Raw genomic sequence first — 27,089 nt, forward strand, 5'->3', positions numbered from 1 at the left:
GGCTCGTGTCACTCCTGCATTGTCCTTTCAGCAGCACGAGCACACTTCAGAACTTTCAATTGGACAGCGCAGAAACCCGCTCCAGATCCTTACAGGTAAGGGTTACAAGTCCTTCTAATTAACCATTGAAAAGCTTTCTTAACTGAAATAGTCATGCTTTTATTTAAAATTATTCTTGTTCACAAATTCATCGTATAAAGACATGCTGCTGATGGCAACATCATTTACTGAAATTAAATTTGCTGGCAGCGCATGACTCTTGCGGTGGACAAATGAATTGCATGTTGAAGATGCTGCCACTTACTCTCTTGTCAAGAACATCTGTATACTTCTTTTGCTTTTAAATTACGGTCCAAGTTAATTGGAGGGTTTCCCACAAATTCACTAACTACTAGTTGTGTTCAGAATGAGCTCATGCAGTCTTTGGATCTTTACAGCGAGTTTCTGTGCGCGTGTAACGGCCAGCATTACACCTGCATCACTACTTCTAAATAGAGAGAGAGAGAGAGAGAGAGAGAGAGAGAGAGAGAGAGAGGCGGGGGATAGATGTCACATTTTTACAACATACAGTGAATATTCCAGAACTAGTTTGCGGTATAGTTTAGACATTAAAGTCTTGGAATAAGGCGATTGAACATTTCCATGCACCGTAAATCCCAGAGGAATGGAAACTTTTCACACTTTTGCCAATAGCGAGGCATGACGTCACGCTGTATATGGGGTAAGTTGTCACAACTAAACTTGCCAATGAGCAAACCTTTATACCTAAAAACAAAAAACAAAACAAAAAAACAATTGACTATATTGTTTTAATTATGTTACTACTACTCTCAATAATAATAGTAATACAAGTTATTGGTAATAAAGGTTGAGATTTTTTTTTATCTAAAAATAGTAAAATATATTTCATAAAAAAACATATATATATATATATATATATATATATATATATATATATATATATATATATATATATATATTAATATTATGAATAATAATATCATTGTTTTATAGAAATAATGATAATAGTAAGCCATCATAATAATATTAATGGTTTTATATATAAAAATATATCATAATTATTTAATAAAGATAGCAAAAAGCCTTCATAATAAATATTTATAAATATTTTCTCTCTCTCTCTCTCTCTCTCTCTCTCTCTATATATATATATATACAGTACAGACCAAAAGTTTGGACACACCTTCTCATTCTTTATTTTCATGACTATGAAAATTGTAGATTCACACTGAAGGCATCAAAACTATATATAACACATGTGAAATTATATATGGAATTATATACATAACAAAAAAGTGTGAAACAACTGAAAATATGTCATATTGTAGGTTCTTCAAAGTAGCCACATTTTGCTTTGATTACTGCTTTGCACACTCTTGGCATTCTCTTGATGAGCTTCAAGAGGTAGTCACCTGAAATGGTCTTCCAACAGTCTTGAAGGAGTTCCCCGAGAGATGCTTAGCACTTGTTGGCCCTTTTGCCTTCTGTCTGCGGTCCAGCTCACCCCTAAACCATCTCCATTGGGTTCAGGTCCGGTGACTGTGGAGGCCAGGTCATCTGGTGCAGCACCCCATCACTCTCCTTCTTGGTCAAATAGCCCTTGATGCCATAGACCATAGTCATGAAAATAAAGAAAACTCTTTGTGTGTCCAAACTTTTGGTCTGTACTATGTGTGTATATATATATATATATATATATATATATATATATATATATATATATATATATACACACACACACACACACACACACACACACACACATACACATTATTTATGATTAACAAATTTAGCCAAAAAGTATTTCTCATAAGTATTTAATTTGCTTATCATTATTATTATTATTATTATTATTATTATTATAGATTTTAGACCAAAATATAGATTTTTATTATTATTATTATTATTATTATTATACATTACACAGATTAATATACATTTTGATAAAAAAAAAACTGCAAAAGCATTAATCATCACATTACGTAACATTTTTTTTTTTTTTTTTTATTCAAATAAGGTCTCATTATTTAGTCCCAGAGTGCAGATCTGGTGACAGATGAAGCAGTGTGTGGAATGTACCGCAGCAGCGAGTGCTGGGTGTGTTTTGTGCAGCTGAACAGAATCTGGAGGCAATTCAGCACACAGTGATAACAGGGCCTTGGCACAGGCTGCGGGCAGGATGTTAGGAGTACTGCCCTGTGCTTCCGGAGTGGGATGGGATCAGGCTTGGGAATGCTGCTGGCCCTTAGTGCCCAGACTCATGGGGAAGTCAGAGAGGGAGGGATGCTGGGTAAGCAGGGGCCCGTCAAGGATCAGGTACTGTATGTTCGTTTTGCTCAAAGGAATCATACAACAACATAAAAAGACACTATGTTATTTGAACTGGCGCTTTGGTTGGCGAGAATTCCAGTTTGGATATTCAAAACTAATATAAAGACATTTAAAAATCACAATCTCATTACATTTCTAAACTGGCTTAATCCTGACATCGGTTCTGAGCGAATTGGATATGAACCAGACTATGTCCTTAAAGTAATCTACAGTTATTTCAATTGTGCTGGATAGAAAATGTGGACCTTTAGCACCATTCGTTTAGTTAAATATATAACAAAACACAATCTTTTAGGCAGCTCATTTAATGCATTCACTGCTGCCAGATGTCGAAAAGCAGGTAATTTGAAGACCGAATTTCCATAGTGCTGCCTTGAATTATGCAGCATTCATTTTTTTTTGGGATGGAATTATATATATTGGAGCTGGGGTACCACTTAACCAAAGATGATGGACAACTGGCACATGTAGCATTCCCAAGGCGTGAGGTCACTAAGACGAAACTGAACCATCTTTGGGTTCAGTCCATCAAAAACGTACAGGGAAGTTTGCAGCTGCGAGGCCAGAATCCCAAATTCCGTTTTGAGGTTTATTCCTTGAACGTGTTCCATCACAACATACTGTTTATCATACGTTATCCAGGCGTCTAGCTGTGGAAAAGCTTCGGCGCTGAAGCGTGTGCATGCCAAGACTTGCCTTTTCCTTACATGGTATAAGCCACTAGGCATGAGAGCATCTCCTTCCTGATACATGTGGATCTGTCTGGCCATGATCAATGTCTTGCTGCCCTGGACATTTGGAATGTGTTTAACTGCAGTTAAGGTTCCTTTTCGAGCATCTTTTTGTCCTGTAGTCCACCTCCTTCACACTTTCGAACCAATTTGTAAACTCTAAGGAAACATTTTTTGCTTGGAAAATGTCTGACATAGCTAAAAGTGGGATCATTCTTACCTTTTTGGTTTGTTTTGCTAAATAAAGAGATGGAATACATATCATTGCATCGCTATTCTTGGTCACAGTTGGCCACCGATATTGGAAACGATCGTTTGTGGTCATATGCAGGAAGCAGAGATCTGATTATAATCCAAACCAGTTTTATTTGACTCACACTGCTTGAAGGGCTCTGCTGGAATGCATTAAATAGACACAAGTCTGCAAATGTTTCCTCTTTGAATGCTGGTGAGGGTTTAAAGAGACCAAATCCCTGTAGTATTTCAAAAGAATGTATAGTAATGCAGTAATTCACAGTTTACTTCACCTTCTTCACCATATGTCAAAAGTATGTGCACGACAAAGTGTTTTAATAGGGAGCTGGTGCTTCTGCTTGCACAGAATTATGGTAAAAATTGCAAGAGAGGGGGGGGACCCTGTTTTTACATTTATCCTGTTAAGGGGAGGGATGCTTCGAATTCTAGAGAGCATTTGATTGGACAGAAAGTTTGATGAGAAGCTGAAGTGCAGGGTGATGGAAAGCATAGATCCATATTAGCAGAAGCTTTGTTCGTTTTGAATGCTTATATCTTATAATTGTGAATTTTGTCATTATTTTAGAGCATACTAGCTTATATATAACATATTCATACTAAAAGCCATAAAACTTCCCTTTGGATTTCATGGGGACTTTAAAATGTGAACTTTTTAAAAGTGTGTCTATATCCTGTAATTATAAAAAAATATATGAAATCTACTAAATGTGTGACTTTTTGTAGTGGCTAAAAGGCATAGAATTAGACAAAGACATATGATGCGGTTGTTCTGGAACAGAAGGTTTTCTGTTCTGTAAGGGGCACAGGTGCAGCTACCCTTAATTCAGGAGGAAATGGGCAGGTCAGCGCAAGAAAGAGAAAATGACTCATTTAGATGATCAAGACTCCACAGTTTAAGACTCTCAGAACAGTTTGTGCTCCAATGCCTGCAGGGCTGCACTAAATAATCCCATTTCCCCAAATTCTCAATGCTTCACAGCTGGTGTACAGAAATGAGAGGCATTACACAGAGACTGAAGGGTGACAGAGGGCAAAACTACTGCATGTGGCCTATTTAAGACATCAAGAGTCATGACTAATCACTGATGCATTCTTATCCTAGTGTTTTTGTTACTTTATGTTAATTTAAAACCATGATGCATCATGCATTTCATAACTTACTCTATAATATTAGTAATCGTGCATTGCTGCAACTGTTGAAAGCCCAGTAATATACAGTACTTGTTTAGAGATCTGAGTCTTGCAGTCTAAACTGAAGCCTGTGTTAGTTTCACAGGGTGAGCATCTTTATCCATGTTTGGTTATGCAAGGCCTCACCAGTGAGCAGCAACTCTGTCCTGTTACACACGTCATGGCACATATTTATCGGGTCTGACTTTTACGAGCCATTGATTCAGTGCATCTCTGGTTGGGAAACCCCTGTCTGTGAATCTAGAGATTGAGCAGGGGAGTATGGGGACAGGAGAGGACTTTATTCACTGCCCATGTAGAGCTGCTTCTACTGCTGAGGGCATGTTGTTCTTTATGTGATTTGAGGTTTTGGTGTAATTGCCAGCACTAACGCTAATTGTACATCAAAAAGATGGGTTGAGGAAAAACCCAACATGTCACTGCCTCGGTCTTTGATGATTTTGATGATTAAAATGACATGCCATATGTTAAATCATTCATCTTGTCCTCATAAATCCAGAAGATGTCCAAATAAGCTGTAGAGCAGCAAAAGATCTTTGTTCTTGTTTATTGTTTAACTTCAGTGAGTTTTTTAGCATGGAAGAGTGAGTGGAGGGAGTGGGAAATGACTCCAGATTTAAAATCATGTTAACCAAAATAAAATAAAATAAAATAATAAAATAAATAAAGATAAATAAATACATTTCAGCTTAATTGAAAAAAAAAATCCACAGAATATTAAATCATTTTATTTTATTTTTATTTAGTGTCAGTATGTCTTTATACAAATATAGCGACATTTATATATTTTTGGGGGTATGTGAAAAAAAAAGAAAGAACAATGTCTACAGTACTCTACAGTATTCTACTTTACATGGCTTCTTAGAAATTAAGTTTTGCAGAACAATTCACCACATTTTGTGTTCCTGGTCAAAAACAACATTTTTTTTAATTGCCTGTAGATCTCTCATTATGCTATTTTATGTTTTCTTGTTGTTGTTGTTTTAAAGCATTATTTTGACAATTTTGGCAATCTTATCAAAAAATTTGTTGCATAATTTCAGATCAATAAGGCTTATCAGTTTCAAAATGAAATACAAAACCTGTTCTAGTGGAAAGAAAACAATCCATATTTTGTAATAATATAGCATAACAATAACATTTTTGACCAGCAACAAGTATTTTTGTTAAATGGATAGTTCACCCCAAATTCTGAAACTTCTGTCAAAATTCTGTCATTGATTCCTCACCCTCATGTCGTTCCAAACCCACAAGACATTAATTCATCTTCTGAACACAAATTAAGATATTTTTTATTAAACTCTAAATTAATTTTGATGAATGTGTGTCACAGACTGACACAGAAGAGAAGAAATTGTAGAAGAAATAAAGTTATTTTTGTTTTCTTATACGAAAAAGTATTCTCGTAGCTTCATAAAATTATGGGTGAACCACTGATGTCACATGGACTATTTTAATGATGTCCTAACTATCTTTCTGGGCCTCGAATGTGTCAGTTGCATTGTGGTCTATGCAGAGTCAGAAAGCTCTCGGATTTCATCAAAAAATATCCTTTTTGTGTTCAGATGAATGAAGGTCTCACGGTTTTGGAACGCCACGATGGTGAAATTAATGACAGAACTTTAGCGTGAACTAACCCTTTAAGTTGTCATATCTTGTGACTGTGGGCAAATTAATAAAATAATGACCATAAAATGTTAAACTTGAAATTATTTCATTATATCCCGAGAAAGAGACCACAGAGTGATGCAAGAGAGATAAAACTATAGCACCGCTTCCTAACGTAATACTCCTTTCTAATGCACTGTGTCTAAAGGTCTGAATAAGTGAATAAATCAAATGGAAAGCAGGTACTTTATCAGTGGCTAGAAAATCGTTTCAGCATCTTGCACAGCTCTCGCTGGTTTTGGCTTGGACGTAGATCCGCCCTGATGTGTATTCTGGCTCCACACGTTTGTCCTGTCCGCACATAATAAAGCTTTATTGAAAAGCCACTAGACAGCTCGTTATATGTCATTGTAAACGACTTCACCCAGTCTTACCTGGGTGGTAGCAAAGGCTTCCTGGCACACAGACATTCCATTACAGGCTTAATATACGCCATATAAACAGATTTGGACATGATCTGTCAGTCTGTACTGTAAAAGTTCGAATGAGATTCATTTCATTTCAAGCTTTTTTTCCATCTGTGTTCTTTAGTGCAAAAGCATTATGTTGGTCATACTAGTGGAGTCTGGTGCATTCAAGCTCTCTGCGTAAAAAATGAATACCATGAAACGGGCAAATTGTCCAGGACCTGGAATCAGTCACAGATGTATAAATTAGAATATGTTCTCTGTCTCCGTCATGTGGAAATGATTTGTGGACTCGACGATAACTCGTGGTAGGAAGACTGGCCAGCGAAAGGGAGTCTGGGAATTGTATAACATGCCTGCTGTACCCAAAAGCGTTCTGTAATGAGCAAAAGAAATGGGAACAGAAAAAGAAAATACCTTTGAATTCTTCAGATCACGTTTTATTAGCCTCTATTTTAACAGCTATTTTGCATTGAGGAAGTTCCTGCATTCTTTAACATCTTCATTTGTTCCTGAAGTTGTTGATTTCTTTCATCAAGTCCTCCTGTTTTGTCCTAAATATATTACAGAAATATATTATTCTGCTAGAGTGCTACAGACACATGCAATGGGGTTTAAAACTTTCCGACCATAATGAAAATCTGAAATTTCATCATTAAAACTGAAAAAAAGAGTCTAAATAAAGAAGTTTTAAGAATGTAAAACAAAGTTAATTTAAAATTTTAAACCATTTCAATAGTTAAATATAAATAGAATTCAATGGTTTTGTATAAATGGTTAAATTCTCGTATTCAGTTAGAACAATAACTATTACAATTGTCTTCAGACAGCATTTAATGAAAGATTTTTTTTATATCAAATATTATGGACTTAACTCATGCATAACATTTTGACCATTTAATTTTTAACTAAATGCCTGTTCTACCACGGTTAGTAAAACAGATGCTTATCCACCGGTTCCAATAAAAAACAAGTGCAGGCAATCTTCCAAATTCCATTTGTAAAACTGACAAAAGTGTTAAAAACTGATTTGATGAATGCAGTGAAAAGTGCTCCACTGAAATCTGATCAATTCGCTGGTTTTCCACCGGGGTCACCAACACTTTCTCACATCAAACCTAATGCAAATGTAGGAAATTGCATACATATTGTCTTATGTGCGGTTGCAATACATTAACCCAGTGGTCAAAGCACATCAGCCTTCTGCTGACAGATGTGACAGGTTGTAGGCAGGGGTTAAAAGGGTCCAGGAAAGCCTTATGCGTCTGTCACCCAGAAAGCCCTCACATGAGGTCACCATTACAGGACTTTTTCAGTTTATGCACATATGGAGACTCTTTAGACTGGTGCAAGAGCCTTGTTCCTCTGCCTCTGGAGGAGAGCCAAACCAAACAGGCCTGCAGCTCCAGTGGAAGCAGCCGTCCAACGAGTCCACTCACCTCTAGCCTGCTGGGTGCTTTCTGTCTGGCCCAGCGCTCCACACATGTGATGTGGAGAGGAGAACACAGAACAGGCTTTGTGACACAACCAACCTAATTGTTCCCATATCGATGCAAAGGTATTATAATATAAAATAGAGGCTGGTGTCTTGCAGAGAGACGGACTATAAAATCCTTACCAGAATTATCCAACCAAGTTCTCTGTCACAGATGTTAAAGTGCTCTCAGAACACTGGTGTATTAGAATTCAAAGGCTTCAGTGCTGTGGAGGACTAGGACTGTGTAACAAGCAGTCCACTGAAGGCGAGTTTGAGAAGCCAAGTGCAGATTTATTCCAAAAGTAATCCAAAATACAAACATTCCCCAAACAGAGACTTGACTTGGCATGAACTTAGCAACAAACCCCACGTTGCAGACTGATGCTTAAAAATAAAATCAAGCAAGAAGTTATACATTTTACTCAATGTTATAAAATGTGGTTCAACAAAATAATAACAAAATTAATTAACAAATATTATTTAGGCTAATTTAAAAATAAATGGACATATTTAAAACCGTAGGCTATATACTCTCCAATTACAGTCCATCTTAAATCGACTTTGAACTGTCCAAAGACACTTTTTGAAGGTAAAGTTCAACTAAAAATAAAACATTCTGTAATCATTTACTTACTCTTAAGTTATTCCCATTTCTTTCTTTCTTTCTTTCTTCTATCCACTGACTGCCATTGTATAGAAAAAATATAACAACTGAGGGCAAGTAAATGATGACATTTTCATTTTTGGGTGAGCTAAAGAAAATTATTTGACCATACGACAAAGAAAATAAACTTGCAAATCTTACAAAAAAATTCACATTTTAATGATTTCATTCATTATTTTATTTTACCAACATGAATTACAAACGTTTATAAACATGGCTTTTAATGTGTTAATTTCAAATCTGATATATTTCCACTTTTTAAATTATAAGTTAAAATGTATTTCTTCATTTTATTTTTCAAGTGTCACTACACTTAACTTAAGTGTTGTACTACAGAAAACATTCAAGGCAAAAACTAAAAACATTGTTTGGCTTGTTTCGTAAATGTTTCGCTTTAAGTTTAACGATTCAAACCGCGTTTCAAAAAATCGATCGTTGTCGCGTTCAAACGGAAAACATTGCAGTGCACTTTAGCGTTATGAAATCCAATGAAAGCGCAAGAGGACACTCACACGTCACAAAAGTGTCGCGCAATTTTAACTTTTGTCCCATTCGTGACCATTTTAGTCGCAGTTTGAACACTAAATAGCATTCCTAAAAGGTTTTATTAAATAAGAAGCACTCGAGTGGCAAGACAGAACCAAATGGCCACAAATAAACAAACCTTTATGAGGACGTCTGCTCGGCCGACAAATGGCTGCTTAAGGTGACCAACAGCTTGACAGACATTTTTCCAAAATCACAAAGCCAGGCGTTTTTTCAGGAAAAGCGGTAACGTTAGGTCATCATTACCCCTTCGTCACGGATTCGTCGTACCTCCACAGATGATGATGATGTAGCACATAACTGACGGCATCAATACTGTCAATACAATATTCCAGGGACACATTCTTTGCTATGTTCTGTTAAATATTTTAAACTACTTTCTTTCATCTCAGTTCATTATTACAGAGTAATAAAGTAAAGTAAGAATGGCCAATGTGTCGGTTAATGATTCCCGCCTAAAACACTGTGGCGTTTTCGTCATAGCAACACTGGTTCAACCAATGGCTTCATAAGATTCTGACCAATGAGAGATGAGCAGTGTATTTGGGGAAACCATAATTTTTTTTTGTATTAGTGATGAAACAAAATTATCCGGTTATGATATATTTAATTCCAGGAATTAGATGATTTTTGCCTTTATACTGGTTAATGCACTTGGGTCTTGGCGGATTGTTGTTCAGGAAACCCTGTTTTTTTGACATCATCTACCCTTCTAGCATTCATTATTCTTCATTTTAGAGAATGTAAGCAAACACGCTCTGGTTAAATGAAATTTGCCACTTCCTTAACTCTGTTTGGTGTTGGGCATACAATCAGAACACACAAAAACATGACTTATTTGTATGATATTCTCTCAAACATGACAGAAGACCAGGAAATGCAAGATGGAAAATTTAAACGATACATATGAAAATAGCTTACACATTATATAAATTCTTAAAATTATACAAAGATTGTTGGCCTATGGCAAGAGCCGAGAGTTAAGGAAAATATTGAAACATAAAATAAAATGTCCATGAATAAAGAAGATCAGCTGTGAAGTTAAATGTGTGGCATAGTTTGCCTTTCCTGGTAGTTGTTCCAGGGAAATGGATCAAGAATCTGGAATGTTGTGGTCTTGGTAAGTTATAAGCCACACAGCTGACCGGGAACATCTTGAATTTGAATTAAAGTGTTCAGGACAGTTCAAATCTTTATAAATCGCACACTGTCTGACTGTCTTTCTGTCTCTCAGCTTGCACCCCAAGAGCTCTGTGTGAATCATGGATGAGGACATTGACTTTGAGCATCGCAGAGAGTTACGGAGACAAAAGCGAGAAGAGATGCAGTGGGAGGCAGAGAAGTAAGTCACAAACATCAATTTACACATTTTTTTTTTTTTTTTTTCTCAATTGCTTCCATTATCTAATGGGATTCATCATTTTAGATGATGCAGTAACTTTCAGATCACTGTCATCCCGATGATGAGTTTAATACTATTTTAAGCCACCAGCGTGCTGTCTGTAATAGTCTGGCCAAGGTGGAGAGGCCTGTGTCTGCGCCATCCAAACAACCGTGCCTCTGCTCGCCTCTCTATTCCTTATAAAGGTTGACATGCTCGTAAATGTCTTCCTACATTTACAGTCCTTTGTTACAGTTGACGGGTTTGTAGAGTAAATCCAGAGAATATCTGATTTTAGACAGATGCACATTGGATGCATATTTAAGTTTCTTTCAGACAAGGAATAGTTAGACTGGAAAATGGGATTTGCATAATTTAGGTTTAATTTAGTTTAATTTTCCAACCTTGAAATCTCAGTGCAATAGGGTGTTATTTTAGAATCAATTAAATACTCTTTTGATGTTAATTAATAGTTTTTATATGTTCTGTTTTTCATTTTTTTTTATTTAAATAATTGTCTATTTCAGTTTTAGTTATTTTTTATATATAAAGTTAATTAAACAAAAAAAAAGTTGTTTAGGTAAAATTTTTATTTTATTTCAATAAATGTTTATTTTAAAGTAAATTATTCTTAAATCAATGTTTTATAATAGTTTTAATTTTTGTTTCCATTTTAGTTTTAGTCAACTACAATCACACTGCTGTAAAACCTCAATTTAAAGAAAAAATAATTATATTTAAGAAAAAGAAACATATTTTTCTGTAATTATCATTATTTTAATGCAAAATTATTATTATTATTATTATCTTTTTATTATAATACTGTAATTAAAACATGTATCATTTAAATTATAAACTATTTTTAAATAATGTCTAAATTATGCGGATATCAATAAAAAATTGTTATAGTAAATTTCAAATGAGAAGAATAATGGAAAATACAATTCAGGCTCAATTTTATGGAAAAAAATATTATTATATAATATAATTTGTCAAATGTAGTATGTGGACCCAATGGAGCTAACTAAAGGTTACTAAAAATGCTTAGTGTCATTATAAAGAACAGAGAAATAGCATGCCATTGCATTATTGGTCTTTTGTAAACAGTAAATGTCAATTACTCCGTGTTTACACTGGGTTTGTTTAAACCAGATTAGATTTATTCATATGTTTCTGTTTTGATGGAAGCCTTCTGTGGAAATCCGTCTTTATTTCAAGAACTGCTTGAAGTGCTACCCAGCAGCGGACATTAACATTCTTGTGTAATATGAAAAATATGGGCATTTAAAAAGGTGATGGTAAAAGGCTTTTCATATTAATTCTTGAAATGCATAAAAGCTGTGTATTAGCATGGGTAGTGTTGAGTGTAGGTTTGGCAGGTCAGGTTTGTTCAGAGTGTTTATAGTTCAGGATGACTTGGCCCACTCGACGACCGAGAGCTGCAGTTTCTCCCACTGTCCAGCGCTCCATTTAAGGACTGATCCGCAGATGTGGACTACTGGAGATGACAGATGCTTTACTGCTCTTTGTGAGGGGATGAGAACAGATGAATGCACATAATGGTGACTGTCGGCAGCACATGTGATCATCTTCACATAGGCTGCAATGCACATGATCAGTTTTGTATTGTTTGTGTATTTGTGGGAGGTGGAGATGCTGTTAATGGACGGTATAGTGTACTTGGAAAAGCTACGAATGTTAGATCTGCATCATTCCAGTTTTTTTGGTGGTTAGATACTTTAATGATAACACACTATCACCCTCACACTTTCCATGGATTTCTGTTTTGCAATATTTAGAGTCATACAGAAGATTACAGTGTTTATCCTCAGGGATATGTGTAGTTTTATACAATAGTCTTTGTGATGAAACTTCAGAAAAGAAGAATAACACTTTCTATTAATTTATTAAAAATATATCAAATAAACTTTCCTAAGAAATTCTGCCACTTCTTCTTGATGAGCATGATATTAATTTCTTAGTATTTATTTTGTCCAGATCCAGTCCAAATGTTATATATATTTAGTGATACAGCAGTCATAAAATTTAATTTTTAATTATATCAACAACAACAACAACAAAAAATATATATATATTATTTATATTGTGTGTGTGTGAGTGTGTGTGTATATATATATATATATACACACACACACACACACACACACAAACCTTATTTCAGATAGTTGCCAAAGAAACATTTTTCATTTTGATTTAGAATAACTTCATGTACTAAAATAACTAAACCTGAAATAAAAATGTAATAAAAACTATATAATTAAAAAAATTTAAACTACTAAAAATGACAAAAACTCAACAAAAGTCCTACAACTATAATTACATGAAAATAACAGAAAATATACAAATTAAAACTTTTAATTTAAAATGCAAAATATTAATAAAAACTTTAATAGTATTTCAATGATACTTAATTTGACCTTTTTTCAAAAACATCAGAATATTTTACAGATTTTGTTTTTAAGACAACTTGATTGATTATTATGACAAGGCAAGATTAGTTTAGGTTGTAAAATGTTGTGTCAACTCCCCACACCCCTCATGATATTTATGAATTCATATTTTTGATTAAAAAAATACTTTTAGAAAAGAAAAACCTAGAAAAGTATGTTCTAAAAATGATATAAAATCATATAAAGAGAACATTTCTCATCTAAAAGAAAGACTTACAAAAAAATAAAATAAAAAAAAATCACACAAAAATTAAAGCCACTTTTAAGCTTCATTCTTCTTTCAAATAAAATCATTTTCAAGTCCAGCAAATACTCAAGCCAAATCCACCATGCCTTACTGAATAACTTCTATCTGGAGAAAAGATGTATTCTGACACTTTCTCCCATTGTGTGCATGTTAAACTCTGAGTGTGGGGGAATATATTTCTCTTCTTCACAATCCTTCACTTCTGCTACACAATGTCATATTTCAGTCTGGTCTCAGAAACTTCAGTGCATATGTGCTGGAATGACCGAGAGAGAAACTTTATTGAGATGGATGAGTCTCAAGAAAGAAACCTCAAGGCATTTCTACCACATCCATTGGCTTTGTAGTGGAGAAAACAAACTTTATTGGAATAATATCTGGAAAAGAAATATTGTCTAAAATTATTGATGCTAAAGAATCTGAATTCCCCCAAATCCCAGCTGCCTGTCATGGTTTCCAGTTCAAAACAGCAACAGAGAGAACCCGCATGTATATATCAAAGGAGGTGAACATGGCATCGCCCAAAAGTCCCTTGTGCTCAATTTAACAGCTCACCAGATGCATCAGCATATTTTCTAAATGCATTTGCTTATTCGATAGATTTAGCATATTAACACTTCAAAACAATGGAATCATAATTCTGTCCAATATAATTTTCAACTATCAACTATATTGTCAAAGAAATTTCATTTCATTTAGCTGACGCTTTTATCCAAAGCGACTTACAATTGCTATGTATGTCAGAGTTCACACGCCTCTGGAGCAACTAGGGGTTAAGTGTCTTGCTCAGGGACACATTGGTGTCTCACAGTGGATTCGAACCTGGGTCTCTCACACCAAAGGCATGTGTCTTATCCACTACACCAACACCACCCCATGTCCTGAAATCATGTTCCTTCTAATTTATTTAATCAGATTGTGAATTATATTGTGGATTCAGTCTTCATGCATCTTTCAGGCACCCAAAAAGGATTTCTTAATATTACATCAGTTCTTTGATTGACATAACACTTCACCAATCATTTAGGCTTTAACTGATGCGTATTTGAGCATGCAAGAGGGTGAAGGTCACATGATGAGTGTTTTCTTTCATATTGCATTACAAAATGTCTTGTATTTTGTACTTAAAATGTAAAAAATACTTTATTGTACTTAAAGTACATGCATTGTCTTGTTGAGGGTAATATATATTTTCACCACAAAGTTTACTGCAATTTATATATATATATATATATATATATATATATATATATATATATATATATATATATATATATATATATATATATATATATATATATATATATATATATATATATATATAAAATATTTTTTTTTAATGTTGACATATTTTAAATGACAAATAAAATGGCACAAATTTGAATATTTTCAATTTAGTTTTTAATGTTTTCATTTTAATGTTTATTTTTACATTCATCTTTAAAAAATTATGATTTTTTTTCCAGTATATTATACATAACCATCTATTCACCTAAAAAAATATATATATATGTAATGGATGATGTTCTGTTATAATGACAAAATAACAAAGCAGGGGTTTCTTATCACCCTGAAGGAGTTTATTACAAAGAGTAAACAGAATAGAGTTTATAAACAAACTGGCTGTACATTATCACTAAATAGAAAATAAATACTGATTCAAGCTGAAATTATTTCATTACGTGAAAAAAAGAAAACAAATAGACCCCAGAGTGATATGAAATACATGAAACCAGCACAGCTATGTATTTTTGACGACCTAATGCTTCCCAATAGCATTGTAACCCTACGTAGACTGTAGAACCCATTGGCACCTCTCTGGTTTACAATGCTTATGAGAAACGCAACGTAGTCTTGGTTTTCAGCACAGTGGGAATCTGGTCTGTCATGTGCTGAATCTCTCCGCAGCAGGTTAAGGAAACTCCACAGACTATGGAATGTTTTGACTGCTGCTTTTATTCCAAGATTCAGCCATATTGTTTCAGTATCTGTCAGGAGTGTGAGCTGTCTCCCTCCATCTCTCCTTGCATTTCATCTGCCGCACTGGAGGTCTGAAAGCTATTGTATTCATCCAGCAACACTTCTTACAAAAGCCAGACTGTTTTCTTCCAGGAAAATCACAGATACTCCATCTGACTGTCTTTTTGGATGACCTTTTTCGTACGGAACTCCCCGAGAGGAACGGATTGTTTCGGATTTCCGCTGTTGGTCTCGGGATGGAGAAACAGAATTGCGGTCCCTGTTATAGGTTTCTTTCTACCATCTACAACATCTGCAACTGATTGTGAAGGGAAGTGAACAGGAAAAAAATAAAACCCATCCTCCATCAATTGGCCATTTCAAGAGCTCTCACTGCCTTATAAACAACAACATGCCATGGCAAACTCAAGCCAGGCCGGACTCCATCAACTACAACGTCAAGACGGAGAATCTGAGAACATCTGAGCCCAACAACAAGGCAACTCTGAGGGAAAACAGTACATTTGGCATCTAAGTTTACAATCTTGCTAATTTACCATGACGCTAGGATGTCAACAAAGCTTTCCCATCAGACTGCAGTCCAGATCTCTCTCTGTATACTCCCATGTCTCAAAGATTTCATTACACTTGAGGTTTTTGGGTCTGACCATTATCTTAAGCAGGCTGGCAAACCAAGCATAAATAAACACAAGAAACTGTTTATATGAATCTCAAGTACTGAAATTGTATTGCTATCTTTATACCAAGGTTATAACATTTAAATTATATTATACATTATAGAAAACATTTAGTAGAATGATATTTCCATTTAATGCCATTATTGTGCCATGCTGTTTTATTAGAATATCTTTTGTATATCGCAATAAACAACCACTCTCAGCATAACCATGCTGTTTAATTTAAATAAATATATAAAATCATTTATATTATAATTGCAGTTGTATTCATAATTGAATTAATTTTAATATAAATAACTGAAAAATAAATGTTGACTAGTATTTTGTGCATTAATGTATCAAATGTATAAGGAATTTAAAAAGAAATTATTTATAGTTTATATTTTTAGTAGACTAGATTCATTTCCAAGTTCACATTTGCTTGGATAATCATTATTGAGTCTTCGGGATGATGTAAAGTTTATGAAGTGTGTTTCCCACACGCTCTTAGTCCAGCACTGAGCCAAGAAGCATTCATATATCTGTCAGAATTGTCTGTCTGCGTTCTTACTGAAGAATGAAAGTCTGTGTCCCACCGCGTCTACAGGATGAACTCTCCCGATGATGATGAGGAAGCGGCCCGGGAGCGCCGGAGACGAGCCCGTCAGGAACGCCTGCGCAATATGGAGAATGAGGAGTCGAATAACACTACAATGGAAACTAACAGGTAGATCCATCCAAAAACGGTTTTCTCGTGCATTTTGCATTTTGTCTTATTAATCATCTTTAAAATGTATTTGATCTAAAGTTTTATGTGTAAATGCTTGAAATTAGATTTGTCTAATTACAATGTATTTTTTAAAAATTATTTACAAACAAAAAGGCTCTTTACTAAATAAAAAAAAAAATACTGAAATTAAAAGTTCTCATTAATTACTCACCCTCATGTCATTCAAAACCCGCAAGCCTTCGTTCATCTTCGGAACACAAACTAAAATTACGGTTTAACCACTGATGTCACATGGACTATTTTAACGATGTCCTGGGCCTTGAACCTATCAGTTGCATTGCTGTCTATGCAGAGTCAGAAAGCTCTCGGATTTCATTAAAATATCTTAATTTGTGTTCAGAAGATGAACAAATGTCTTACGGTTTTGGAACGACATGAGGGTGAATAATTAATGACAGAATTTTCAATTTTGGATGAACTCTCCTTTTAAACAAAAAAAATATATATAAAAACAAACTAACCAATTACTAAAATTAACCTAAGCCTGAAACAAAATGCCAAATCTTTTCAAAACATAAATTCTTGACTATACTGCTAATTTTGTTCTTTTCAGTACAGAGACGTCCTCCTTGATCACTAGTTTTGCACCAACTGAGGATGATGAACAGGCTCTCTTAGAGAGGATTGCCAAAAGAGAAGAGCGGAGACAGAAAAGGATGAAGGAAGCTTTGGAGAGACAGAAGGAACTTGATCCCACCATCACGGATGAAACTGTAACCACCACCACCACAGACGACGAGCCAAGTGGTAGAAATGGTGAACAAGAGTCCTCCCAAAATGATGTTCAGTCTTCAGAAACCAACTCTTGGAAGGAAAGGGAAGAGAAAAACGAGGAAGAAAAGATAGAGGAAAGCAGCGTTGAAGTGGAAGAGGCAATCACAAAAAAGGAAGACCCAGTGCCAGTCACAGCAGCCGAGGAACCCAAAGAATCTTCTGAGAAGACTGAGGAACCAGAAGAGGAAGATGGATCACAGAGGTCCTACCTCAGAGAACAGGTCATTCCCTCAACACTTTTTTGCTGTCATTGCGTCATATGATGAAAGTTTAATACTGTATGTTAGCCATGCATTTTATGTGGTTTCTACAATATTAGTTTGTTCTGACACTTCATTTGTTACAGAATTCCACAGAGGAGAAACCAAAAGAAGCAGCTGCACTGAATGAGGTATGAGATTCTAAGAATTTGCTTGGGCTTTTAACGCAAAATTGCCTTTGAATTGATTCATAGTCTGAAAATATTTTCAATTATTTGTTATATTTTTAGGAAGAAACTAGTATAGAGATTAAAGAACAAACAAATGCAGATTTAGCCAGTGCAGACTTAGAAAAGAAAGAGGTTGAAGATGAAAGTCAAATATCAGGAAAAGAACCAACAAAAGAGGACCAAATAGAGGTGGAAGTCATAGTGCTGCCAACTACACCAAAGAGTGAAGAGGAAAAGGAAGAACAGGTCAAGAAACCTGAAGAAAAACCTGTTGTGGTGAAGGTTCAAATTCAAGACGAAGCTCCGGTGAAGAAGGAAGATGAGAAACTTATGAAGGAGCAAGCGAAACCCCATGTACCTGTTGAAGAAACACCAAAAGAATCAATTAGAGAAGTTGAGGTGAAGGCCAAAACCCCAAAGAAGGAAGAGGAGAAACCACAGCTGAAGAGGAGTGTTGAAGAAAAACCATCCACACCAAAGAAGGTTGAGGAGAAACCTGTGGCTCCAAAGAAAGAGGCTGAGGAAAAGCCTAAATGGAAGAAAGAAGCTGAAGAAAAGAAGGTCAAAGTAGAAGAAAAAGTCAGATCAAAGAAGGAGGAGGTATTCACTTCTTAGCCTGAGTGATGCATAAAAAATCACAGATGTACTTCATGCACAGCCCACGCATTTAATGCGCTTTTTGGCTTGACTGGATGGACACAGTATTTGCGTCAATCTCATGAAACCTGTGATGTGTTGTATTTAATTTATACCCGTTTATTTTTGTTTTACATTATTTTACTGTAATACACTTAAGATGATTTTATTACTTATTACAGCAATAAGAATGTCACAATGCACCAAATAATCTTAAATATCACCTGGATAAGTTTTCATGAGATTAACCCATTTATGATCACGTTACTTACTTTTATCACTTGCTTTATTCATGCAGTTCTGAAAACAATATTTCTGTCAAGACTGCCTTGTGTTGCTCTTTTTGCTGTGTAATTTGCATGAGGTTTGCTCAGTTCTCCACGCTATACCCACTGCTAACACTAATAGAAATAAAGGTGACCTGTTTTTGTCTCTTTAGGTTGTAGAGGAAAAACCAAAACCTTCCTTTTTACGTGACAAAGTAAGTAGAACCAAACCAAAACATTGAACCAAAACATTTATGACTGATAGAATGACATCTCAACCTGAGAATAAAATAATATTCATTGTTTCTCCTTTCAAAGTTGAACGTGTCGACAAAGCCACAAGATGTAGCTGACAGCAACGCCAAAGCCAAGAAACCAGAGAAGACACTAAGGCAAAGACTCATTTGTCATTTCATAATTTACTCTATTTGTGTTCCCAGATTTTTCTGGAGAGCCAAAATGAATATAAAAACATTTTGTCTTTACATTTTAGTCCCACCGGCTTGCGTTCTCCTGACACAGAAAAGCATGATCCTATTGCTAAGCTGGAGGCAGAACGCAAGCTCCAAGAGCTGAAGCGCAGGCGGAATGAGACAGACAGCGAGGTGCTGGAGAAGATGAAGCAGAAGCAGCAAACTGCCGAGGCCGAGCTCGAGGAGCTGAAGAAGAAGAGGGAGGAAAGGAGAAAGATTCTGGAGGAGGAAGAGAAGCAGAAGAAACAGCAGCTGGCAGAAAAGAAAGCCAAAGAGGAGGTAGAAAAAGAAAGTTGTGCGAATGCTAATTTGTGTACTGTGCTAGTAAAGTATGTACTTTTAAGTATACAGACATGCAATATGCCAGTATTAAGTCAAATTGATGTGACTCTATAGCCTAAAACAAATACAAATTCTAGATTTAAAAACGAAAAAAATTATTTGGGACACTCTCATTCTGGCATAGTATCCTGTACAAATAATATGTAAACTGGAATGCATCAAACACCAGAATTAAAATCTGTGCAGACTAAGGGGATGTTCACGCAACATGTTTTAATGTAAAAAAAAATAAAAATTAATTTCAGATGCAGGCAATGGAGTAAAACAAAAAAAAATCGCAATGTCTTGAAATGTATATTCTAAAAGTTTTAAAGGTTATCTAAAACTTCTTTTAATTTGAGGGCCATGTTTTTAGCTGTGTGCAAAACGAGTGCAATGCAAGCAATGATCAAAGGTGTCTGTCTAACATAAGTTTCCGTAGAAAAGCAGTTGAAAAGTAACGCAGTGGAATGTAAAACATGTCTAACTCAAATTTAGGTTGAAAAACATTATAAAAGTAGTGCATTATAAAAGTTTTCCAAAACTTAATTTAAGGCCCATACTTTTAGTTGTGTGAGAAATTAGCGCAATGCAAGCAATGATCAAAGGTGTCCATCTAACGTAAGTTTACGTCGAAAAGCAATTGAAAAGTAGTGGAATGTAAAAATGCATTTAAACTCAAATTAATGTGAAAAACATTACTAAACTAGTGCAGTCGAATACAAAAAAATGCATTCAAAAAATGAGTGCATTGCACGCGCAAAGGTCAAAAAACACCCGTCTAATGAAAAATAAAATAAAAATGACAAAGTAGTGCAGTGGAAAACCAAACATACTTTGTGTGAACAGCCCCTCAAACACTTTATTTGTGAGATGTTGCCCTTGTCTTCTTCTCATCACTAAAATTAACAGGAAGAGAGGAAGAAGATGAAGGAAGAGATTGAGCGAAGGAGAGCAGAGGCAGCCGAGAAAAAAAAACAAAAGGAGGAGTCGAAAGAAGGGAGCAAAGCACCATTCATCGCTCCGAAGGGTGCCTCCGCAAAGGTTAATGGCTGTATGATCTATTCTGACTCTTACAAAAAAGCACTGTAGGATTACCTTGTTTTTGGAACATAGTACTATAGTAATATGTTTTATGTAATACTAATCTGTGACAGATTGGAGAGAAGGCTGAATTTCTCAACAAATCTGCTCTAAAAAGGTAAGAAGTGTGTTTACTCAACAGTCAAACAAGTACTGGGCTCTGGCGTATACTGAGTTCATACTGTTGTTTATTTACACCAGTCCGGTTAAGACGTCACACACTCCATTAGTTTGCAAGATTGGAAACAGACTAGAGCAATACACTTCTGCTGTTCAGGTGAGGTATTGTAAACACTAGAGCAGCCACCGATCATTTATATCTCCGTTTGAGACGCTTATCGGTTGTCCAGCAGACCAAAGAAGTGACCAAATCACCCAAATCTTCTGTGGATGTACCTGTGGCGGAAAGTCTGCGGAGCATCAAGAGCATGTGGGAGAAGGGGAATGTGGTCAACCCCAGCCCGAGTCCAGCCAGCCCCCCACCGATCACCAAGGTACAAGAGAAGAGTCGAGAGAGGAGAGTATAGGATTACTGAAATAAGCAGATGAAGCAGTATTAATCTGACAAACAAAAGTATGAATTCCTGCTAACTGTCCTCTCAGGAAACAGCTGGTCTGAACATAGGTGTGGCTGGTCGCATTAACAGCTGGAAAACCAAGACTCCAGAGCCCAAGCCTGCTGAACCCAAACCAGCTCCTGAACCAGAAAAACCGCCTGCTAAAACAGTGAGTCTGTCTTCCTCTACATCTGACTATCTATCTATCTGTCTGTCTGCCAGTGCTACTATAGTATTAATTATGTCATATTATAGTATTTATTAATATTCTGAATTAAATGATTCTGACATTATTATTGGTTTTAACAATGTCTATATAGTTTTTATTTCATTTTTATACCAGTTTTAGTTTTTCGTAATTTTCATTCTTAAGTTGAAACCTATTTCAGTTACTTGCCAAGGGTTCATTTTCTAATTTTCCAATGTTAGTGAAATGCAGTAAATAGGAAATGCTCTTCACATGGAGAGGAGCTTAATGGTTGTTTAACGCCATCTGTTGATGAAGTGGAAAGCTGGTGAGATACCAGGGATCTTGTGAACTGAAAATGAGTGGATTTGAAATGGAGTAGTGTTTTGTCAGCCCTAGAAACAATTTGTGCTTTGACATGAAACAAGAAATAGTGTTTTTGTAGAAATCAGTGAAAGGTCAAGTGTTGAAACTCGCTCTGCATTGATGTGGCACAGCTCCAACCCTCTCTCCTGAGCTATATTTCACTCATGGCTCTATGTTTATTTTAAGCTTCTTTTACCAGCCTTCAAGATCAGAGTCACTCATACTGTAACACATTAGGAAGAGAACTGGAGACTCCAGTAACTGTATAAGAATCAGACATTGATTACAGTGGACCTGTTCGCACAATCTATGACCATCAGACAACCCTCTCTGTGGAGATTTTACCTACTTTGATAGATGTGGTTAGAGTCTACAATATTTTAATGAATACAGTAATAAAAAAAACTGTGTTATTTATTTATTAGATTTACTTTTAATTTGAACTTGTATCCATTTTAATGTGTTTTATGCTCACAGACCACAGAACTTTAAGGATAATGGTCTTTATTTATGTATCTACATTTTCTATCATAGAATTCAAATGAACAGGGAAGTGTGGTTTCACACAAGTAGAAGTAGAATGAGATAAACACTTTTATATTCTGCATGGTACAAGGTGGCCCTCCAGTGATTCTTCAGTGTATTGCATTTATGGATTAGATTTAAAAAGTATATACAAAAAAAATCCTGTATATATATATATATATATATATATATATATACAATAAAAAAAAACTACCTTACCATTAATAAGCAGCAAATAGGATCCTGAGGCAAAAGTCATAGTTAATAGTTAGATAACAGTTAGAATTGATAATTTTTAAAATAGATGTAAGTTTACAGTTCTATCTCTAATAAATAAATTGGGTGACATTGATTTTTGGGCATGTGCCATAGAAACACTTTGATATTCTTTAAAGTACCTTGGAATACCATGTAGAAACCATGGTACATGTTTACAGTTTTAATTCTGTAGAATTCATATAAAATCTGTCAACCAACTGTATGTAAATTTAATTGGGATGGTGTAATTTTGTGTTTTGAAAGGAGCAAAAGCCAGCTGAGGTCACTAAATCTCGTGGCCCATGGGAAACAAAGGGCTCCACACCTGCCAAGGTAAGCTGAATGGGTGGAAACGTCATATGATGTTTAAGTCCATTTAACTCAGTTATTTTATTGACTGTTTCCTTTGACCAACCTAGAAAGGACTGACAGATCTCGAGGTGTAACAGGAAAAACTTGAGTGGTGTTTGATACCTGTTGATTTTATGGTTTATTGTCCACTTTTACTCAAATTATTAGGTCATCTACCAACTTTACAATTAGCTAGCTAGTCTTTAGACCTAGGATTAATCACAGGCCTCATAAATTCAATGGCCCTGTTTCAAAAAAAGACCTTTCATCTTGAAGGGTCTGTGTCATTTCACTGGTTAATTTTATACTGTATATGACTGGATGGCAAACGTTTGATGTACAATGGCGCATCCCATCGTCCCTTTCTCAGTTACCAGAATGTTTCTCATTATAATTTTTTTCCCAATATTATTAATAGTTGTCCCTTTAATAGTAGCAAAATACCAATACAAGCTCTTGGCACTATTTCACATTTTGACAATTTGGTAGCTAATTCATAGCTAATTTCATATGATTTGCTTACCCCCTAGTGATGTTTATGTTTATGGGTGGACCATCATGAATACTTTTTTGTTTCAGGTGTTCGCAGCCAAGAGTAAATTTGAATTTGTCACAAATGGTGAGTGACCTTTGTGTTTTCTTTTTCTTTTTCTGTGGAACACAAAAGATATTTTGCAGAATCGTTCAACTGCTTTTGTCCATGCAATGAAAATCAAATGGGGTCCAGAAAATAACTTTCGCCCTCATTGACATTCATTGGTCAAAAAAATATATATTTTTCAAAATATTTTCATAGCAATGAGTAGCTTTGCTACCTTAAAAGGGTGGAGCAGCCAGTGGGAGATGTTTAAACTGAAGAAGCGGCGACAGCAAATGTCTGAAGTCATGACCCTTACTGGCCAGCAAGATTGTAAATCTCTCATTCGCATATCATGCCACACTATATTTAAAGCCAAGATCCTGTACTCCTGCATTGGACGCCGGCGTGTCAGGCATAATTCCAATGTGTTTTTTTCACCCAGCGCCTCCCATTTAGCATTGTGTCGTGATGCGTCGCATTCCCTGCCGCAGCTGTTCTGTTGTGCCACTGCATGGGCATGAATCACTGGATTAGCATGATGTCACGCAGCAAAGCAGTTTAATATTCAGAGTTACAGAAAGGATAAAAGTATCACATTATGTCACATTAACCTCCTTAGCACCCAAATCTAGGACATGAGTCATGACAGGAATCTGTTTTTATGATTTATTACTATTAATTCAAAGGGACTAGTGAAAAAGCTAGCAAAGAAGCTAGTGTCGGTGACCTCTCCTGGTCTTTCGGCTGAATTTGTCCTTGAAAGTGACATAGATGACAATGTACCAGGTATTTATCACACTTGCGGCAAAACTTGAGACCTCTGACCATGTCAGTTGAGTATATTCATCTGGGTCACGGCACCAACGTGTTAACTCTCTAACTGGGAACAGGTGCGGACGGCTGATGTATTTGCTTTTGTGTATTTGGGGAAGTGTTGAAAAAGCCTGCCGAGTTATACACATGACATATGTAGAGCAAATGTAACTCGCTTGTACTGTCTCTTATGATAACTCATTAGCACATTAACAACGTATTCCCTGATGTTTTACAGGAACAAGAAAATAAAGACATCCAATGGAACTCAGATCAGCCCAAGTGGAAGATGCATCCATTAAATGTGCATGATTTTGCAACTTCAGGACACTAATCTTATATTGGATCAAGCAACAATTTACAGTACAAAATAAACATTTTGTAAGTTTAAGAAAAGCCTTTAAACTAAAACATTTAAATGTATTAAAATGATCATGAATGCACAAGCCAAATAATACATATTCAAGTATTAAAGGGTTAGTTCACCCAAAAATAAAAATTCTGTGATTGATTACTTACCGTCTTGTTGTTCCAAACCCGTAAAGACTTCGGAACACAAATTAATGGAACCTGTATGCGCAAAAAGAACACATGCTCATTTAATTTGCAAAGGGAGAAATGCACATGAATGAGTTGTGCTATTGTCGACTGACACAGAAGGGAAGAAATTGTTGAATTAAGTCGTTATTTTTGTTTTCCTTGCACACAAAAAAAGTATTATTGATTTATTATTAACCACTGATGTTAAATGGACTATTTTAATAATGTCCTTCCTAACTATCTTTCTGGGCCTTGAACGTGGAGGTTGCGTTGCTGCCTACGCATGGTCAGAAAGCTCTCGGATTTCATCAAAAATATCTTAAATTGTGTTCTGGAGATGAACGAAGAACTTACGGGTTTGGAACAACATGATGGCAAGTAATCAATTTTCATTTTTGGGTGAACTATCCCTTTAATAGTTAAACATATCAAACATTATTAAAAAGTGACAGGTGGATTTACACCAACATACTGTAGAATTTGATTGGACGCAAGTGTTTAAGTGGAAACTGTTTTCACTTATCTTTTAAACATTGATACACTTATTTATTTTGCTCTCATAACTATGCATGATTATATGGTTGAATTTTATTATTTGCATTTAGCATTATTTTGTCCCTACTGTCCGGAACCCTATAAGATAAAAAATTAACCTAAAAACATTTTTTTATTGAATTATATAAACAATTTACTTTTTTATAACATCAGAAAATAAATGATAATAAACAATTATAAAACAATTACAGCTACCAGTAACCATTAAAACAGTTGCGATCACATTAACAAAACTGTCTTTTGTCAATAAGTGTAAACGTACAGTTCATGCAGAAGTCACTTTCAAACCAAGTAAATTTGTGCAACCAATGTAAACCTGTTGCGAAGTCTGTGTGGGCCTTAAGCAAACTTCCAGATTGTGTGGAATCCTATTGTAATGGCAGGATTTTGCTCATTAATATTTGCCAAACAACACTAAATTTAACTGCATCTTTCTTTAGACTGCATCTATAGTCTTGATAATGACATTATTAAAAAATTACAATTTTAATTTTAACCTTCCCATTCACCCTCTGAAGTTTCATGGTCATGGAGGTTCAGATGACCTGTTTCTTTTGCACTCATGATGTAATGCTTTTTAACATGTTGTGGTTTAGGTGTTTGATCATGCTTTGCTAATACTGCTTTTGCCTTATGACTTTGCACTTGGACTCTCAAAGTCATGCTACATCTTAACAGTCTTACTGGTACAGCATTATAAATCATTTTGGTAGTAAAATAGCTCAACTCTTTCAAAATATCCATCAAGTTTGTCCTACCATAACAGCTCAGACTATCAGCGACTGTACAACTGTTGTATTGTCAATCAAGCTTTCACAGTAAAGTAGTGATACGTGCACACATTGCCTCTGTGTGATTCCTGTACTGCACTCATTGTCATTTGAGACAAGCTGTCTGCTTCTTTCTTTGAATGGATTGGGTTTCATGGGGTGGTAAAACAAGGCAGGTCTAAGAGAATGATTAGTTTTAGAAGTTAACTGAAATGCATCTGACAGTCTAACAATAGACGAAGGCTCTCAGTGCACGGCAATGTGAAGCGTTGTAATCACGTGGTCACACTTTTAATATGTTAGCCTTGAGACCGGGGCCCGCTGCTCTTACACTGCGCTCTAAAAGAGAGCAGCTCCTGAGATCTCTGGGAGCCACACACAACTCAGGTAAGAGTTATCTATTCCTACCAAATCGGTGTTGCATCTAACAATGTTTGTAATGTATCCTGCATTTACTCTTTGAAGTTCATAGTCATGTCTGACACAGAAGATGTGATGGATGAGGGAGTTCAGTGAGTAACAGTCTTTTACTGTATCATAACTGTATCATTTTTATGCATGATTTGTTATGATCACTTACAAATCTTTTGTCTCTTTGTTTGTGTTTTATCTCATTTTATAAAAGGGAGGAAGGTATGGTATATTTTAATATTATAATTTAATATTAATTTATTAAGTTATTTATTTTTAACATAACATATATATAATATACAATATATTTTTTTGCACCAAGTGAAATTACCAACAAACAGAATACACCTTGTTTGAGCAAAATTAGTGGAAAATCT

General features: G+C 35.4%; 1 protein-coding gene across 1 annotated transcript; it reads left to right on the forward strand.

The window, feature by feature from the left end:
* Positions 1–26,369, forward strand: cald1b (caldesmon 1b). Its single transcript, XM_052597568.1, has 16 exons — positions 1–95; positions 10,526–10,633; positions 16,634–16,753; positions 17,370–17,811; positions 17,937–17,981; positions 19,096–19,137; positions 19,241–19,314; positions 19,416–19,674; positions 20,629–20,760; positions 20,874–20,917; positions 21,001–21,076; positions 21,153–21,293; positions 21,403–21,525; positions 22,957–23,025; positions 23,623–23,662; positions 24,675–26,369. The coding sequence occupies exons 2-16, from the start codon at positions 10,554–10,556 to the stop codon at positions 24,686–24,688; spliced, it is 1,701 nt and encodes a 566-aa protein (XP_052453528.1). The 5' UTR covers positions 1–95; positions 10,526–10,553; the 3' UTR covers positions 24,689–26,369.
* The last annotated feature ends 720 nt before the right edge of the window (positions 26,370–27,089 follow it).

The sequence above is a fragment of the Carassius gibelio genome, chromosome B25, assembly GCF_023724105.1.
Source record: "Carassius gibelio isolate Cgi1373 ecotype wild population from Czech Republic chromosome B25, carGib1.2-hapl.c, whole genome shotgun sequence".
In the NCBI taxonomy this organism is placed as follows: Eukaryota; Metazoa; Chordata; class Actinopteri; order Cypriniformes; family Cyprinidae; genus Carassius; species Carassius gibelio.